Source organism: Aulostomus chinensis, chromosome 19 (assembly GCF_037954235.1).
Source record: "Aulostomus chinensis isolate RoL2024-O1b breed Wild chromosome 19, RoL_Achi_v1.0, whole genome shotgun sequence".
Taxonomy (NCBI): Eukaryota; Metazoa; Chordata; class Actinopteri; order Syngnathiformes; family Aulostomidae; genus Aulostomus; species Aulostomus chinensis.
In genome coordinates this window covers 21,449,711-21,470,377 of record NC_141338.1, presented here as the reverse complement: position 1 = coordinate 21,470,377, position 20,667 = coordinate 21,449,711, and the positions used below count along the sequence as shown (strand labels likewise).

General features: G+C 47.6%; 1 protein-coding gene across 1 annotated transcript; it reads left to right on the top strand.

The window, feature by feature from the left end:
- The first annotated feature begins 3,816 nt into the window (after positions 1–3,816).
- reep5 (receptor accessory protein 5) lies at positions 3,817–19,005 on the top strand. The gene is made up of 5 exons (XM_086186863.1): positions 3,817–4,008; positions 4,130–4,223; positions 16,549–16,687; positions 17,110–17,278; positions 18,790–19,005. The coding sequence occupies exons 1-5, from the start codon at positions 3,891–3,893 to the stop codon at positions 18,837–18,839; spliced, it is 570 nt and encodes a 189-aa protein (XP_086042989.1). The 5' UTR covers positions 3,817–3,890; the 3' UTR covers positions 18,840–19,005.
- The last annotated feature ends 1,662 nt before the right edge of the window (positions 19,006–20,667 follow it).

The window sequence follows — 20,667 nt, the reverse complement described above, 5'->3', positions numbered from 1 at the left end:
TGAACCAATCAATGCATGGCGCGAATAAGCGAGCTGAAAAACTATTGGTTCATCTTCACGCCTGTCACCCCCTGGAGGGCGGGAACCGACAGCAAACTAGTCTGAGACCCTTGTACCGCTGAACGCATCTTCTACAAGTACTGGAAACAAGTAAACAACAAATAAACAACAAGTTAACAACCGATGTTGTCTTCTTCATTCTTCATCATTTTTGTAGACTGTGTCTCTACTGACACGATGATGACGATATTAACATCTTCTACAACCAACCAGATACAAATTTAAAATACGAGTAAAAACCTTATTGAAAATTTTAAATAACCTCAACCAACAGAGGTACAAATCATACGTCAGACATTCAGAAGTTCCACTGAATAAGAGCATGGACGAATGTTCCAATGCTTCCAAACCAAAAGCTCTCTGCTCAGTCTAGATCTTCATGATTTCATCAATTTAAGATTATATATATTTCATAATCCATCCATCGTCGTCTTCCGCTTATTCTTTACAAGTAAGGGTCGCGGGGGGGGGGGGGGGGGGGGGCTGGAGCCTATCCCAGCATCTACAGGCGAGAGGCGGGGTTCACCCTGGACAGGTCACCAGTCCATTGCAGGGCCAACACAGAGAGACAGACAACCATTCACACTCACAGTCACACCTACGGTCAATTTAGAGTCTGGATTAACCTGGTCCCCTCTTGATGTCTTTGGACTGTGGAGGAAGCTGGAGTACCAGAGAGAACCCAGCAGGAACAGGGAGAACATGGAGACTCACACAGAAAGATCCCATGATGGAGCCGGGACTGGAACCCAGAACCTTCTCGCTGTGAGGCCACAGTGCTGACCACTGCACCACCGTGCAGCCTATATTTCATAATATTTCAGTTAATAAAACATTGTGCAGGAAGGGACAGGGAGCCATGAGGGGCCTCTAGAAGATCTCTCACCTAAACCATAATAAAGGAATCACAGTGAGTACAGTGGTGCCTTGGAACCCGGACGCACTCCTGCTGGACTGCATGCTGACCACTCCAGTGCAGATGTGCTCTTGACCCTTGTAACCTGATGTGAAACCGACAGTGCAGCAGTTTAGCAGGATTAACAGTTCTGTCCAGATGTTACGGGAGACACATCGTGAAATTTCTGTCATTGCACCAGTCTGGAAAACATGCTGGCCTGATTTCCTAAACTAGATAATTCTTCTCAACCTTGTCTTTGACTGCTGGAACCAACAGAGAGACAGACAGGTTCTAATGCTGACGCCATGCTCTGAACACTCAAAAATGAAACCAATCAACCAGCTTGCGCTCAACGGTGTCCCCTCAGTCTGTTATTTACGTCTTGAAAATTAACTTTGGCAGCGTAACTTAGCGTCCGTCAGCAACCGTGAATGAAAAAGTCTTAGATTCTGTTTGAAAAGATATTTTTTATGAGTTACAGCTTCAAAAATCAATCAATTAACTGATTAGACAATCAAAAGTAAACTCATTATGTTGATAATCCATGAATTCTTCCAGTCTTTTTCCAACCAGAAATGTCAAACATTTGCTGGCTCTTAAATTGAAGGTTTTGCTGCTTTTTTTTTTTGGTCATTAATGGTAGAAAATGGATACTTGTTGGTTGTCAGGCTGTTGAATGGAAAAAAGAAGACACGTGAAAAGCGTTTTCCCAGAAAAGCCACAAGCAGAGAGTTCCGAGGACAGACGTGCATGTCACACGCTGTTGTTGACATGAGACTTTGGAGACATGCTGAGGAAGGGTTCACGCGACAATTTCCATCTCTGGAGTCGGTTTTGCTAGCTTTCATGAAAAACGTGTTAAAGTCAGATGATAAAGACAGACAAACATGTTTGTATGGTGGCATCGAGGACCTTTTGAAGGTCCGGTAAAGGAAAGATCGGGTCACTGAGATGAGCTTTCTATAATGAAGTGAATCCACCACTAATCAAGCATTGAAATATGACATTCAACCACCGTGAGAATCATGAGTAACATCCCTTGTTTTGGAATTCATGACACAAATCCCTTTTTACTACATGAGCTCATTCTTCAGGGCTGAAGCTTCGTTCACTGAGGGAACTTTTAAATTCTACTGGTAAAAGTATGAAAACGCTCAGGAGTCATTTCATCATCACTGGTTGGAGAGATTCAGCTTTCAGATTTCACTTTATATCTTCTCTCGCGTCTTTATCGCATTCATCTGGAACTAAAACTTCCTGATGAAAACATCTTTTAAAGAGTTGACTCTACCAGCTCCTAGAAGTCCTAGGAGTCCTGACGGATCTGGAGCTGGTCCCAGGGAGCCTCGCATGGCTCCTCACTGCTCCTCTCCCGCTCCTGACTGTTCCTCACCACTCCTCGCTGCTCCAGGGGCGACGAATGTTGTTGTCTTGATACGTGATCACGACAGGATGTTCAGCCATAACGTTCAAGTCCTCTGGAGCTCTGTCGTCTCCTCTCCCCTGCCGTCGCATGCTGCAGTCACTGAATCATGTCGGGTTTGATTCCAACTGTGCAAAATCATGTTTAATGGAGGTGATATTAGGATCTTTGTAACATTTAGCATTTAAACAGCACAACTAGTGTTTGGCCCCACTACTCAACTTTTGCCCCAACACATGGCTGTTTGCCATGTCAGTCGTATCCAAGGGGAACACACACTTCAGTTTGGGGATGATGTCATTGACACACACCAGAATGATGGAGGGCTGCGAACAACCAGGCCTAACTACACGAGGAGGAGGGACCCTTCCTTTTACTGCTGACACAATGTCTTTCCCTTGAATATTGATGATGATGATGATGATGATGAATCTTCCTTGTCATCAGCAGGTTCCTCAGATCTCCAGCAGCACCATTGTGTGTTCTGCAGCGTCATCAAAGCCAGGAAGGGTGTGGCTGCACAAGGCGAGTCATCACACACACTTACGGCCCTGACTCTTGACTGCCAGAACAGCCTCCTCCAAGGTGCACGGGCAGCCCCCCCCCCCCCCCCCATCAACCACTACAACCCCTGAGCCTCCATGGTGACGTCACTCAAACTGTCCATCATCTGTAGGGTGTGATGGCAGGAACTCGGAGAGGAGGGAGCGCCTGAAGACCAATTCCGGGGTGAATTCACCCTAGTAATTCTTGCGCATGAGCTTCATCAAGCTAACAGATGGTGCTGTGGATGTATCACGCCCCCTACTTCCTGTTACCTTCAAAATAAAGGAGAGGCATTTTAAAACCGATGAGATTAGATAGGATGGTGCTGGTTGACAGAGTGACACTAGAAGAGGGGTTCCTTGATGAAAGTATTAATTTAATGACATCCCTCAGAGTGCGGAGGCCAGATGTGGTCTAAACTCAGCAGGTCAATGTGATGTGCAGCCAGGAGGTCCTGAGGAAGGACTTTATGGTGGCTGGAATCCATCTGTACCACTACACGGTGTTGACAGACATCCTTGTCACAAAAGTTTCGGTACCAGAGGAGTGAGTTTCCGTGTTGTGATTTACAGCATTGTGATGTTGTGAAACTGCTTCGAGTGGAAAAACACCAAACTTAGACCACCTTTGGTTCCTTTGTTCGTGCTAGGAAATTATGTGAAGGAGCTCAGTGCTACAACCAAAGTTTATCACATCACGTGCAATGTCACAATCAGTTTTCTTACAATGGATTTTGATGAGTACCGACTTGGAGCCGTTGGATAATCATATACTGAAAAGTGGAGGGTTGCCTGTAAGGATTTTATTTGCGTTTGTTTCTTAAAGACGCGTCTGGATTTATTTTGAAAGGACGTGACCGGAAGCTTGTCCGTACACTCGCGTGGCTTTGCTGAGCAGCAGAGTGTTGGGTTTCAGGAGTGTCGCAGTTCGAGACGGAGGGACTTCATCATCCAGAGAGCAGCCATGGCGCAGGGGCTCCGAGACAGATTTGACAAGTTTCTCCACGAAAAGAACGTGGTGACGGATGTGCTGGGCAAGATCGAGGCGAAGACCGGGGTGAGCCGGACCTACGTGGCGCTGGGTGAGAGTCCGGAACCGAACCACGGGGTTCGCAGGATGATAGTGTGGAGGATGAAGTGTTAGAATCTAACCTGTGTGTGTCTGTGTGTGTGCGCGCGCGTGTGCGTGTGCGTGTATTCCAGCCCTCATCGGTGTCATCGCCATCTACCTGGTCATCGGCTACGGAGCCTCGCTGCTCTGCAACCTCATCGGCTTCCTCTACCCGGCCTACATCTCGTGAGTGTGCGATTCACGTATGGATAGAAGAGGCGTGGCCAACACACGCGCACGCGCGCACGCAGACAGACCCAAATTCAAGACAGTTCGGCTACTTCTGATGACAAATAATAGCCTCTCACATATTGTTCTTACAGTACACTGACTATTACTGTGTACTACTGTGCATTACTGTGTTCTAGTGTGCATAACTGTGTATCACTCAGTGTAGTGGAGGTGTACTGTTGTCCTGACCAAGTCTGGGTTGTTGTCTCTGGGTGGAACATGTTTGATTGAACCACACGTGGATGCATGGGTTCCTGCTGGAGAGGCTTCGGCTGCTCTGCCCCTCTAGGACCAGGAAGCTGCTCCAGGCCTGAGCATCACTGGCATGATGGGGGCCCGCCCACATCCTCCCTCCCACCTCCTCCCTCCCTCTCTGTTACATGAGAGAGAGGGAGAGATATCAGAGATCAGTTGTGCTGCAGTTTATTGATAACAAGAGTCACTATCTTGTGTTACTGCCAGTGGTGGGGAGGGCACGCATCACACCAGGTGAGTGCACCCCCCCCCCATGTAAACCACACATGCAGTTGTTAGGGTTTTTGCTCACCCTGTACTCAGTTGTACTTGCTGAGCTGTCATTGTGAAAACAGCCCCGCCCCTGGATGTTACATCACTACAGGCTCTGCAGCGTTAAAACCCAACCTGCTGCTCTGTGTGTGTGTGTGTGTGTGTGTGTGTGTGTGTGTGTGTGTGTGTGTGTGTGTGTGTGTGTGTGTTGCCCAGGCTTGCCATCATGTACAAACAAGTCACCAGTGTTGTGTTTGATCAATGAATCACATGACCAGCTGGCAGCGTGATTCTAACAGCTCATTGTGGTGGTGAGTGTGTTTGAGCTGCAGGCTGGTCATGAACCAGTGAAGGGAGGTGGCCCAGGTGGAGGGCACACCCAGGTACATCCTACTGAGGGAGCCTGCAGGTCTGAGTCCCACATCCCTCAGTGAAGAGAGCTAATGTTACTGCCTGAAGCCTTCACAAGACGTGTGTCTGTGTGTCTGTTTGTGTTTGTGCGGTTAACCCTAACCCTAAGTGGTGTTGGTGCGTTGTTTGAAGACACAAAGAGACTATTTAGCAACTTCACACCTGTAGTTTAGGCCTTCAATTTACAACCTGAACTGCAGGTGGGAACCCATTCAAGCTGTCCTGAGACCTGCGAGACCTGGTTCTGATGTGGTCTGGGCCCATGTGGACCACCTCATCAGCAGATTGTTGAAACAATTCTATCACAGCAGCCAGAACTACGACATGTCGGTGGTTTGGTTTGTCAGGAACATGCAGCGGAACAGAACCGGTCTGATTCTGCGGCACCAGGGTGCCTCCACAATTGCACCATTTAGGTCAGTCATGATTATTCATGTCCTGCGTTCATGGAGCTTTTAGCCGTGTGATTCCTTGAACCAGAGTGATGACTCATCTGAAAGCTCAACATGTGGTACAGACTGTGGGCTCATTGTTGGAGAGGTGCACTGGTTTTAGACCACAAGACCAAACCAGGGCATCAGAATCATCCTCTTATCCTGATGAGCTTTTTTTCATGTGAGCAGGAGGCCAACGGTCCAGCTGACACAAAAAACAAAACGTTCAATAAAATCCCTGCCGTCCTGGAGATGTGCAGGAGAAGATCTTTGACCAACAATCTGTGGGACTCAAACCAGCCATGTCGTCACATTTCTGTTGGTGGCGTGGTGTGAGCACATGTCCTGGTGATCCGTCACAAGTGAGCGCGCCCAGGAAGCAGTGAGTTCTCAATCGAGAGGCCGCAACGAATAAATGGCACTTTGTTGTGATAGTTTCAGAATCTAGTTGTTAATACAATAAGTGGAAGATTGGAATCTGGGATTATTGGCAGAGGACTGACAGAGTTCACAAGGGGCACCTGAATGCACCATGAGGTGGCTGCTTCCAGTTTGTCGCCATTTGTCCTTCATTTTATTGTTCATGTTTCCGTTTTCATGAGGATTGGCCGAGGAGACGAGCAGCTCAAAGCTCCGAAGGAGCAGCAGAGGAAGAGCCAGACCCACAGAGACCAGCATTGCTCCTCCTTGTGATTTCTCTCTCTGATCCCCGTGACTAGATTACCCAGCATGCCCCTCTGCAAACGCTACACAGATGCAGGTTTCTCCATAGATGGCCAGAATACCCTCTCCTGAGACGGAGTCTTAAACCGGTTAATTCTCCTGCACACACACACCCATGCTAACACACACATGCACACGCACACACACACACACACACCCATGCTAACACACACATGCGCACGCACACACACACACACACACCCATGCTAACACACACATGGGCACGCACACACACACACACCCATGCTAACACACACATGCGCACGCACACACACCCATGCTAACACACACATGCGCACGCACACACACACACCCATGCTAACACACACACTTGCTAATACACACACGCTTGCTAAAACACACACACACACACACACTAACACACGCATTCTTCCTAACACCCACGGACGCACACACACACACACACTTGCTAACACACACACACGCACGCACACCCATGCTAACACACACATGCGCACGCACACTTACACTTGCTAACACACACTCACACTCGCTAACACACACACACACACCCATGCTAACACACACATGCGCACGCACACTTACACTCGCTAACACACACTCGCTAACACACACACACACACACACACACTTGCTAATACACTCAAACACATATGCTTGCTAACACTCACTCACACACACACACACACACACACACACACACACACACACACACACTAAACCACCAGGAGAAAGAAAGTTTCCTCTGCAGAACCTCTGACCCCAAGCAGCGACCTTCTTATACGTATCGTATTCGTACTTAAGAGAAGAGCAGAGCAGCAGAAGAAGCTCTGCTGTGGACACGTTCAGAAGATCTGAGCCTCCGGAGGGAAGAAAGCACTCAGGAGTCCTCCATCCATCATCCACTCATCTCTCATCCAGCCACCACTCTTCATCCACCCATCATCCATCCATCATCCACTCATCTCTCATCCGGCCACCACTCTTCATCCACCCATCATCCATCCATCCACCCATCATCCATCCATCCATCCACCCATCATCCATCCAACCTTCATCCATTTATACCTGACACACATCATCCTATGACCAAACCCATGACAGCTGCAGTGCTGGAAGATATGGATCAACCCAGGTCCCATAGAGGAGTGTCCCCACTACAGCAGCCATGTCTGACACACACATAGACATACACACACACACACACACACAGACATACACACACACACATAGACATACACACACACACACATAGACATACACATACACACACATAGACATACACATACACACACATAGACATACACACACTCACACATAGACATACACACACACATAGACATACACACACACACATAGACATACACACACACACATAGACATACACATACACACACATAGACATACACACACACATAGACATACACACACACATAGACATACACATACACACACATAGACATACACATACACACATAGACATACACATACACACACATAGACATACACACACACACATAGACATACACACACAGACATACACATACACACACATAGACATACACACACATAGACATACACATACACACACATAGACATACACACACACACATAGACAGACACACACACACACATAGACATACACACATAGACATACACACACACACATAGACAGACACACACACATAGACATACACATACACACACATAGACATACACACACACACACACATAGACAGACACACACACACACAAAGTGTGTGATGACAGTCGGGGCTGCAGTGAGTACAGTCAGCAGCTGTTGTGGGTCTCTAGATGTCATGTGATGCTCTCAGCTGGTCTCGTGTTCTTCACATTATTAGATCTGGGGATCAGGGGGGTTTCAGAGTCTGATATGGTGGCCCCCCCTTAGACGAAGCCTGGAATAGCCCCACCCCTTCTTAGCCTTCTGGATGTCTATATAGTCTCATGGTATATCATTTGAGACCATTGGATTTCAACTACTTAGCCTAGGTAGCCTAATTTTGCTGTTGTATGTAACTACAAAGTATAAATACATGGAAATGAGTCATTAACTGGTTTCTGACTCTTGGAAAGTGCGGAGTCTCTGACCGAGTCTGAGACCAGGTCGCGCCCATTAATGCTGTTCCTCGGGAGTTGACCTTGGATAAGTCATACGATGAGCCCCCCTGACATTGTCCAGAGTCCCTGGGGAGAGGAGGGGACACTTGGACCACTTCTGGTCAGGATCACACCCTTGTCACACCCAGTCCCAGCTACAAGTGGGACGTGTGCCATCAGTGTACTGTTACAGTACTTTTACATGTTTAGTGGGGGAGGAAACATGAGTAACAAACACACCAACAGTCTCTTCACTGTGTTTGGCTGTTGGAGGTCATGTGACATGAGTACCTCCCTTGCTGATCCATGTCCTGTACTTCAGGTCTGAGTTCCCATCGTTGTTTTGACTTGTGTGTGTGTGTTTTTGTGTGTGTGTGTATGTAAATGTGTGTGTGCATGTGTGTTTGTGTGTCAGCAGCTGATCTTGGTGGAGGGCTGGAGGACCTCCATGAATGTGTGCAGGTGCTGGATCATCTCAGCGATGCACACTGGTGTGGAGGGTTCCTGGGGTGGGCTGGGAGTCTTGGCGGGGGGCTACGCCTGCAGAGCGCGTCTGCTTTTTTCAGCTGCTTCTATTTTAAACAGCAGCAGCATAGATCACAGCAGCACTCATCTATCCGAGTTCTGCTGCAGGCACCTGAACTACCCAGCTTTCATCCTTGTGTGAGGACCTTGAACAAGTCGTCAAAGTCTCGCACGTTAATTACTCTGGTCGTGAGTCCAAATGCATCTAGAAGAATAAAGAAACATTCCAAATTTGATCCCTTCTTTATTTTATCACCCTACAGAGCTGACTTCAGCTAATCCTCCATCTTTGTGAGTTCTGACCACATCTGAGAGGATCTGGTCCACAAAGAGTATGACATTCATGTTTAAAAATGCTTTTGCTGTTGTCACTAGGTGGCACTATGACTCACTTGACCCCAAAGTATTGGGTTCTTCCTTGGCTCAGGCTTGGCCCCGCCACCATGTTGGTTCAGCCTGGTACTTTTTGTGTAATCCTGCTGACAGACAAACACCAAAAACCCACCTCCTCTTTTCATCTTCCTCTCCTCTCTTCTCTTCTTCTCTCTCTGTTTCCAGGGAGCTCGAGTCATGGTGGTGGATGTGTGAGTGGCGTGGAGTTTTGAATTGGTGTCTGTCCTGTGTTTCCACTGTTTTCTGCTAAACACTTGTATTTACTGTTAGCAGTGTGGTAGTTGGGGCAGCACAGTGGTGCAGTGGTCAGCACTGTCTCCTCACAGCAAGAAGGTTCCGGGTTCAAGTCCTGGCTCAGGCACAGGGTCTTTCTGTGTGAGTCTCCATGTTCTCCCTGTTCCTGCTGGGTTCTCTCTGGTACTCCAGCTTCCTCCACAGTCCAAAGACATCAAGAGGGACCAGGTTAATCCAGACTCTAAATTGACCGTAGGTGTGACTGGGAGAGCCAATGGTTGTCTGTCTCTATGTGTCGGCCCTGTGATGGACTGGTGACCTGTGCAGGGTGAACCCCGCCTTGCACCCGAAAGCCACTGGGATAGACTCTACACCCCCGTGACCCTTAACTGGATGAGCAGAAGAAAATGGAGGGATGGATGGATAAAGTTGGCAGTTCTGTCAGGGCCCTTGTTACCCGCCATGGTGGACGCCAGCTCTCATATGGTGTACACAAGCACGGAAATGCATGTGGAGATGAAGGACACTGAGACCTTGCATACCTGCATAGATGGCAGGGAGATGGCGATGGCTCTGCTCGCACTTGAGGGGCGGCTGGCGCCGCTCCGGCTGCTCGCTTGTCGGCTGATGTGCCTGGTCCCTGGGTAGTGTCCAGTGGGGATGCACCTCGAGAGGTTGAGGAGGCTTCCGTTTCCGTGGATGTGGCAATGTGTAAAAGTGTTTTGCTTCTTGGAAACAAAGTCTTAGTGAAGAGAGCAGGAGAAACTTGCAGCTTCAGCCAACCTGAGGAACTCCTGGACTGTTGGCGGTAATCTAACCATGCAGTCAGGCCAAGACGATGGAGGAGCAGCCTCCACAAGTTATCCTGATGAGGCTGCTGCCAATGGAGGAGATGCCAGGGAGGATGATTACGAGTCAGATCATGCAGCAGGAGGGTGGATCTTTATTCTTTGGAGGAAATCAAACCGTACTTAGATGAAACTTGTAAAAAAAAAATCAGTACAAGTTAGCGACTTCTTTCGTGACACTGAAAATTCATCAGATCTGTGAATGAACTGAAAGCGCAGATGGGTTTGACCTCCTGGATGAGAAGAAGCGCTTCTGTCTCAAGAATCACATCACCACTCTGAGAAGAGGTAAAACTGTTGGGAGGACAAAAGGATCTGATCAAGCCTCACAAGGTGTTTCCCTGTTCTCTGCTTGGTTCTACTTCTTCTCCAGCTTTTATTCTCGGAACTTCCTACGAAGTGGTGGAGGGTCGTTTGTTCATTGTTCAAGCAAACATGGGAGACCGCCTTCTGTCTGGTTAACATCTACGCCCCAAAACGGCAGAACAGACAGAGTTGATTTGGGGCGAAGATGAACTGATGAGTTAAAATCAAGACTACATCATTATTGGTGGTGACTTCACCTGTGCTGTGGTTTTTACTGTTGACAGGTTAGGTGAGGAACCCCACCCACGTCATCCCAAACCCTCCAGCATATCTCATTTTGATCTGTCCAATAGTTTTAGAGTTAAACATCCACAATCATGATGGTACACATGGGTCAGGGTCCATAACAACAAGGTGTGCGCAGCTGCACTGGACAGATTTTACATCTCTGAAACTCTCAACCCCTGATCGTTTCAGTGCGGTTTTAGTCCTTGTGGCTGAAGACAATCACTTGGTTGCAGCAGAGCTGACAATTTTGCCAGGCTAATTGGTCAAGTCCTGCTGCCATTTAATAACAAGCTACTACACAATAGAGCTTTCTGCCAGGGTTTTAAACAGGTCTGGTTGGACTGGAGAACAGATGAAAGAGGGTTTTGGTTCCCTGAAGTTATGGTTGGAGGTCGGCAAGGCACAGATTTGTGTCTTGTGTCAGCAGTACACCTCTCAGTCTTCTGCCAGGATAAAAACGGTAGTCAAAGACGTTGAGGTGGAAATATAAAACGTTGAAGAGGAGTTGAATGGGGACTCAGATACCAGGACAGGTCTTCTGCTGCAGGAGGAAAGGCAGGAGTTGGGCTCATGCAGGAGAGAGGAAAGAGAGCCCTTGTCCAGTCTCGCTTCCTTCAGTGCACGGACATGGAGGCCCCAAGCTCTTGCTTCTTCAACCTTGAGCGATCGGTGGTGCAAAGGAAGTCAATGACATGTCTAATGCTACCACTGGGTAGAGCTACCACCAGTCCAGCTGAGATGAGGACTCATCCAAAGGACTTTAATGCAGACCTTTTTGGGGGAGAAATCTGTGATGTGGAGCCGCATGGGGAGCTCCTGGATCTTCTTTCTCAGCTCAGCCTGGGGGAGGAAGCTGCTCTGGATAGAGAACTGACTCTTGAGGAGGAACCAGGAATTGATGAATCAATCATTGATGTTTTTAAACACTTCTGGAAAGTTCTTGGTCATGATTTACATGGTATACTGATGGAGTGTTGCAGGCCAGGATCTCTTCCTGTTCCCTGTCAGAGAGTAATGTTCTCCCAGTTACCCAAGAAAAGAGATTTGGCTTAATTAACAGACTGGAGGCCAGTCGCTCTGCTGTGTTTGATTGATAAGTCAAGAGCAGTGACAGACAGACTCCAAGAAGTGCTTGGAAGTATCATACTCACCAACCTGAGCCACCGTGTCTTGGACAGAACGATCATGGACATTTTTCTGATGTTTTGTGTAACTGTTACAACGTAAGCAGATGATTTAAGTATTTTCTAGGGCTGTAATCCACCAAAAAAATTCTTGGTCGACTGAAGCCCTCAACTTTCGACTAAACATCAACTCATTTTATATTTGAAAACTAGACTGCGTCAACTATCAGCACAAAACCTGTTGAGGAATATTTAGACAATTGTTTTTGTCACCTTACAATAACTGACCGACGCTATCATTTGTCCTGCGCACAGAGCGAGACAGAACAGAGGAGCTCAGCATCGCGGCTGAGACACAAATAGACTTTTAACTTAGAACTTAACTCTTAAACACAAAAGGCAAGTCCATTGTACAAATTTTTTTATTTAACAAACCAGATAACGAAATAAAGTGCACAGCTGAAAAGTAAAGCAGGTTCACAAAAATGCAAACATCCGATAAATAATACTAGAAATGCACGTGCACAGTAGGGAACCGTAAAATTACGTCATTTAGCCATTATTTAGCATTTTAAACCGAAACGAAATAAAGTGCACACAAGGTAGGCTCACTCAGAACAAATACAAAAATGGACAGAACAATAATCCATCCCTAATCCACAAGTAGCTATTTCAAATAAATGTGCGAAACTATAAAATGTTATCAATGTCCAAAACGAAATAATGTAAAAACAATGAAATAACCAAAGGGTTACTCAGTCACAAAGAGTATAATCAGCATCCACTACCCGCTAACTATCCACACTTTTTTCTGTTGTGTGCCAGAAACACCAGCATTTCCATGTTTTTTGGAAGGAGACAGCTTCTTGATTTATTGACAATAAATCATCCCTTTGAGACAATGCGTTCAGATGGCGTGGATGTTGCAGGGATACAGAGCAGTCACTTTGATACCCGGGCCAGGAAATCTGTCTTGTTTTTTTTCCCACCACCCCAATGGTCCAGAGTCAACTTTGGTTTTGTCCTGAAGATAGTTTTTCATTTCTTCTGTGCTTCTCCCAGCTGATTCTGTAGAAACCAGATCTTCACCATCTCCGCACAACAGCATCGCAACTCCTTCTCTTTGTTGTCTTTGTTTTTTGACACACATTGCTCCTCACCTCCAGGTTCGCCTGTGCCTGTAGCTGCGCTGAGTGCACTCAATCGGTCTGCCAGCTGTGTCCCTTCTGTATAGGCCTCGTCTCGTTTGGCATCATCCAGAAAAGACAGCTGCTTAAACCGAGGGTCTACTACTGCAGCTGTAATGTACACACTTTGTCATCATCACTCGGCTTTTAAACTCCCACCTACTGTCAATTTCTTCGACCAGCTTGCTTTTCATTTTTTTGGTAATGGGGCTGTCATCATCCATGACGGCCAGGGGACATTTCTTTAAGTTTGCCAGCATGGGTATTGTTGCAGACAGGGACGTGTTGTCCTCTTCAGACAGCAGCTCCATCAGGGTTATCATGGGTTTCAGCACATTTTTAATGTCCTCTATGGCACTCCAGTGTGCTGTAGTAAGGTCCAGTGCACTGCTGTCGCTCTTCTTGGTAAAGTTTGGGTCAGACAGCACTGCGGCAATGGGCCAGCGTCGCTCCAGCATTGAAAATGTTGAGTTCCAACGCGTAGACACATCCCCATCCAAGTTCATGCTGTGGGACATTTTGCTGCTCCTGCTTCTGTTTTAGCCCAGTTTTTGCTTTGTGCCCCTTTTTGAAATGTCCCACCAGGTGACGTGCTGCAGCCCGAGGCGAGGAATTGGCTTTTGTTTGAGCGCAGCGTCAATACACAGCTGCAAAGTGTGCCCGGCACACCAGTCCTTGAGTGTTTCCACACATAGTGCCATATTAGCCCCGTTGTCACATACAACAGACACTCTCTTCTCTTCTGGAATTCCAAAGGCTTCAGCAACTTCAGATAGTCGCGCAGCGACGTTTCTTCCTGTGTGGGCCTCTTCTACTTGTTTTGTCTCAAGCACGAGACTCTGTGGTTTCCAGTCTCCATCAGTGAAATGGGCAGTCACTGTCATATACGACTCCATTCGAATCGATGTCCACACATCTGTGGTCAAGCTCAGTGCCTCACTGTGTCGTATTAACTTTCTCTTTGAGTCTCTCATATTTTGCAGTTCGTGCATGCGTGATTGTCTGCCGTGCTGGCTCTGTACATCCAGGTTCCAAAACTTTTAACAAGTTCTTAAAACCTTGACCCTCCCCAACACCAAGGGCCTCATATCCTGAGCAATAAAACTGACAATGCCTTCTGTGAAATCATTTTTTCGTTTGGATGAGAGGGGAGGCTTAACATCCAGCATGGTCTGCGTGTATCTGAAGGATGCTGCCGCTGTTGCGGGCGGGTGCGCCTACAGTGATGAAACAATGATTGGACTAAAACATTGAAATGTCAATTCTGATACGTTCATATACTCAAAACTGACGGGGCGACCTAAGGTGGACAAGTTAGCTCACCGTTTCTAGGTGATAGGCTGTGTTTGTAGTGGAGCTCTGATATACAAACTGCTGTTTGCAAACTTTGCATTCGACTTTTTTTCCATTCTCTATTTTCATGAAATGCTGCCACACTGCAGATGTCTTTGACGTGGTGGACGAGGACTGACATTAAATGACACCGTGAAAATTAAATAGACATTCATCAAACCATCAGACGTTGGCCTTCTAGTACTCTTCAGTCTGTCTGTCTCTAGCGGGTCGGGCCAGTCCAAAATAGCAAAACAAGGGGGGTGTTCAAAGATAGATTGTTATCTGTGAAACAGGGGTGCTTTGAAAACACCCCCATTAGCACTTGGTACTTTCCTCCTGATGAAATTCACACGGCAAAAAATCGATCAATCAGAATTTTGGTCGAGCCAGAACGTATTGACTAATAAATCGACCAGTCGACTGGGAGATGACAGCCCTAGTATTTTCTTGTCTTTTTACAGCTCTGTTCTGCAGGCCTGGTGGATTTTAAAGGGGGATCGTGCCCCCAATGAGACTACAGGTTTTGGGTTTTTGAGGAGCCTTTGTTTCTCAACAACTTCTTGAAGACTCACACCTTGCATTCTGCTAGCCTGCTGGCCAGTCATAGAGAGGCCAGTTGCACTAAGCTGGGCATCGAATGAGGCTGACCAGTTCGTCCTGTGACATCCTGAGAGAGACGGGCAACATCCCCTCCATCAGACTGATCAGTAGGGTGGTGGCTGAAGTCTGCGCTGCTCTGCCACAGCAGCTCAGACATTTGTTCAGTCTGAAGCTCTCCCACGTTGGTTTGTTGAGTGTCTGGACTGGAAACATTGTCTGATCTTCTGGAAAGACTGTTTCAAGGACCTGGGGAGACCTTCCCACTGGAACTGTTCATTTGGGACCCAAAATATTCAGCAAGGATAAAACTGTATGTGTATTGTTGAACTTTCATCTGGTTCTGCCATGATGGCTATCTGGAACAGGCACAAGAAGGGGGCCCAGGATTTTTGGAGTGTGGAACAGGTACGGGTTCTTGAAGGACTGAAGGCAGAACATGTCTATTATAAGATGAGGGACAAAATCCAGGATTTCAACTGTGTGTGGTTGTGATGGTAAACTCGGATTCTTTTAAGGGTTTGAGTTAGTCTAAGCCACTCACTCAAATGACCTTGGCCACTTGAGTCACTTGGGTCAGGTTTGGATGACCACTGACATTAACAAGAACCAGGGGAGAAAATCAACCGGAGGGCTCATGACCAACGCAAGTAGACCAGTAGGGGATTCACTCGTCTGGTGCAGGACGCTCCTGTGATCCGCTCTGACTGTACTCGGCTCACACGGTTCGGCGCTGCTGTAAACCGCTTTGAACCGCAAGCTGAGTCACTACGTGATTGTGAGTTGACTTTGTGGCTTTTTTACAAACAGACTCTCTTTGGGCCGTCTGTACGGCCCAAAGGGCCGTCTGTATGTGTTGTAATTAGCTTGTAAATGTTTGTGGGTGAAGCTGTTAGTAATTTGTATTGATAAAACCAGTCAAATGAGTGAGGACTCAACTGATCCGGGTTAGCAGGCGCTACTGATCCATGAGTCTTGAGTCATTTTATGGATCATGAGAGAATAATCCATCGCTGCTGTGTGGGCTGTTGGGGGGGGGGGGGGGGTTTGAGTTCTGTGAGGCAACGGGGAGCTAATTGTTTGTGTGATTTGAAGAACATGACATTGGTTGGTCGTTGTTTAAGTTGCTCGTGCGCCTGAGTTTATTCTAATGTTGCAGTGCTGTTGCTTGTCCTGGCAGCAGTTAAGTAAAGAGACTTTAAAAATCAAGCCACTCCTCCTTTTCTCTTGTCCCCGCCCCCCTCTCACCCTCTCCTCTCCTCCAGGATCAAGGCCATTGAAAGTGCCACTAAGGACGATGACACCAAGTGGCTCACCTATTGGGTGGTCTATGGAGTCTTCAGTGTGGCTGAGTTCTTTGCTGACATTGTCCTGTCCTGGTTCCCCTTCTACTATATCGGAAAGGTAAAACACACACACACACACACACACACACACACCTCTCAATTTTACTCCAATTAAGATTATGGCACAGCCCAACACTTCTAGAACAAGCCCCCAGGTGGACTAGCCCAGGACCTAGGTGGATTAGCCCTAGCTCTATGTGGCCTAGTCTTTGCTCCAGGTGGACTAGCCCCAGCCCCAGGTAGACTAACTCTAGCTCTAGGTGGACTAGCACTAGCCCCTGGAGGACTAGCCCTCGTCCCAGTTGGATAAATCCCAGCTTCAAGTAGACTAGCCCTAACTGTAGGTGGAGTAGCCCCAGCCCCGGGTGGACTAGTCCTGACTTCAGGTAGTCTAGCCCTCGCTCTAGGTGGACTAGCCTTACCTCTAGGTGGACTGCCGGTGGTTCCAGGTGGATGAGATCTCTGGTCTTCTCCCCCCAGTGTGCCTTCCTGGTGTGGTGCATGGCTCCGACCCCCTCCAACGGATCTGTGCAGATCTACACCCGCATCATTCGACCTTTTTTCCTGAAAAACGAGGCCAAGATCGACGACGCGGTGAAGAACCTGAAGGACAAGGCGTCAGAGGCGGCAGACAAGTTCAAAGATGAAGGTGAGTTGGATGTCATGCTCAGACGGCCACTATTGTGGTGTTACACTGAAAACCGGATCAGTAGGAATATTTTCATCAACGTGGACGCCGCCTCCCTGCTGCAGTCAGCAAGCAGGTCAGGGGCACCCGATCCTCGGTCCTCTGGTGCAGTCCAGGTCCTGCTTCACCACCATTTTTACCTCATGTGTATAAAAACCAAGCTACCTTCAACCAGGAAGTACAAAACACACCAATACACACTAATACACCTCTGGTGACACACACACATACACACACACACACTGCAACTCCTCTACATCAAGTTTCCTGTCACGTGAATCAGTGAAGCAGCTTAAATGTGCACACCATCTCTGCCCGCGTCCTCTGTGGTCGCATCAGCTGACTTCCTCCTGTGACCTCAGGCTCCTCGCTCTCCGCTTCACTTGAATCTTTCTGCCATCTTGTTTTTCTCACTGTCGTCTTGAGTGATTATGCGTCTCAGCCGCTGCCGTCACAGAGCTCGGCTCAGTAATAGATTATTCCTGCTCAGGCACGTCAGCGTTGTTGCTACATGCTGTTGCACCATCACTGACTAAAGTCCTTCATCTCCATGGCAACAACAACATGTCCTCAGTGGAGTAGAAAGCTGTTGTGATGTCATAAAACAGTAGCTATGTGTTTATCGGGGGTGTGGTGGTCTGAGTGCTCAGCACAGATGTGGTTCTCTGTCACAATGATTCAAGGAGCGTCTGAAATGTGATGTCACTGCTGATTGATAAACAGATACCTGTCGTGGCCGACAAGGTGGATTAACAAACAGGTATCGCTCCTCTCAGGAAGTAGGAGGGGCTTCTACACACCTGTGGATGGTGTACAGTTATTAAATGTGTGAGTTGATGATCTGCACAGTTTTAACTCTCAGAGAGTTTTTCTTAAGACCGTTTCTACCAACAAGCTCCTGTACCCAGGAGAAAATGAGTGATTGGAGAGGAACCATGACCCCCAACATGGATGCTCAGATAACATCTGGTTCCTCATCATCGAGGTGATGAAGCTGATTGGTAGAAGAAGAATACAAGCAACAGTTGCTTGTATTCTTCTTCTTCATCAACAGCACGCAAATACACACTTAAAGAACACGTTGACGTAAAAACTGGAAGAAATCCACAAAAAATGATTGAGGAGAACGACTGTTTAGGAACCATGTCGTTTGCACAGTCTCCTGCATTTTTTCTACATTTTTTTCACGGTTCTTCTCCTCTCTAACGTTCTCTTCCATTCATGTTCTTCCTTTTCACTTGTTCCGCTTCATTTACCTTAAGATGCTCTACTGGATATCTGTCTTTCTTTTCTAAGTCGGTACTTTACGTTGAAGTGTTTTACTTTGAATGTAAAAACTAAACCACTGCACTGTTGTCACACACATATGAGTGTGTGTGTGTGTGTGTGTGTGTGTGTGTGTGTGTGTGTGTGTGTGTGTGTGTGTGCGCGTGTGCTTGCAGCCTCCTAACGTGTGTGTTCTCTGTCCTCAGCCAAGAGAGCCACAGCAAACATCATGTTTGAAGAGAAGAAGAGCTCCTAGATAGAGGAGTGACGTTGCCTTGATCATGTTTGTATTTAACCGTGAAAGCCATTCCCAGGTCACATGACCCCACTGGCCCCACCCCTCAAGGAACCAAATAAACATCCAGCTGAAGTGCTTTGGATTCTGCTTCTTGAGTCAATAAAACCTGGAAGAATTCGTGTCACATGTCTGTGTGTGTGTCTCTTTATTGGTCAGTAGACTCATTCACTCGGTCATGATCTGTCAGGCACCTCCTGACCTGACCTCTCTAGTGGTCTGTGGTGGTCTCTGGGGGACTCTGGTGGACCCTTGAGTTCTCCTGTTGACTTCAGGACCACACCACTCTCAACAACCCCCAATGTTACTGAAGTACCCTGTTGTCCAAGATACTCATAGTTCCCTGACATGGCAACTTCTAGCTCGAACATGACGGACAACCAGCTCCCCCTTGATGATGATGACATCATCACTCTGTCTCAGTCAGAGAGGGTATGTTGGTCAGGAGGAACAAGGCCAGTAGAATCAGGGGAATAAGGTTCATTTAGAATCAGATATGATTGACAGGTAGCCCCCTCCCCCATCCAGAGACGACAACCTTCAGCTACAAAACATGAGATGCACGAGGAGCCGGGCTGAGAAAAACTCAGTACTTTAACTCAAGTAGTCTGTGGAGGTATCCGACCTGTGCGTGGGGACCGTTTACTCCACTACATTTGTCCGAAGCATCAGCTACTAGTTACTTTGAGGACGAAGCGTCGCGCAGAAGACTGATGAAGAGGGTGAGCTTTCAAATATGATCTCCCGTAGTCAGACCAGAACAACCTCCAGTGTGACATCAGGTGCTATCCCTGCAGCCTCCCAGGATGCTGGACGACTCAAGTATCAGGCGGAATGTGTACTTGTACTTGACATGCTTCAGTAATCTCAGTATCAGGTACTTACCTGTTTCAGTGCAGCTCTGATGAATGAAGCACTCATGTTCCGTCGTCAGGTGACGTGTGAATGATTTCGGAGCGATTGTAATCACACGATCCTGCGGTGGCCTGGCGGCCATCAGGGCGACCCCGCCTCCTGCACGATGACGGACCGCCTGCAGCTCCCCCTGTGCAGGATGAGCGGTTGATGTTAGATGCAGTTCCGCAGCATCACCTCTAGGTGTCGCCAAGGGGCCATGGGCAGGAGGAAGCAGCACTGGCCAGAGGCGGAGTTACCGAGGACAGCTCACCCTCGTTCCCCTCGCCCGGGTTCCCAAGGTTCCTCCTCCTATCTCCCGCTTTCTTGTCCAGGTTCCCCTCATCCCGACCAAGGAACAGCTGGTTTCCTGCATGTCATAGATCTGATGATGTCATGCCAGCTAAAGTCCTTCTAAACGTGTCCATGTGTGCAGCAGCAACTTCTGTTGCAGTGCTAAACTCTCAAGAGGAAACTGCTCAACTTGTAGCTTCTGAAATATGTTGGAGAGTGAAGACATGTTCTCTGGTTCTGGATTCATTTCTATTCCAGGCAGCATTTTAAGAACGGGAAAAGAGCCAGGACTGACGTGGAATTCCCATGAAAACATGACCTATGGATATTTGTTGACGCTGTTTAATCAAACTACCGCATCAAATCTTACAGGGAGGCTCAAATTACCTGATGATCTGAGTTCCTGCTGCAAGGGATTGTGGGACATTATCCTCTCCTCTTCCAGAGGAAGTGCTGGAGCTTCTTTCCTGAGTTTTAGTGAATTCAAACCGCTCCGATCATGGCGACCAGAGAGCTACGAGGTGACGTCACCCAGGATCCTTGGAACACACCCTGACGGCAAACATCAGACCTCGTTGCTCCGATGTCAGAGCACGATAAC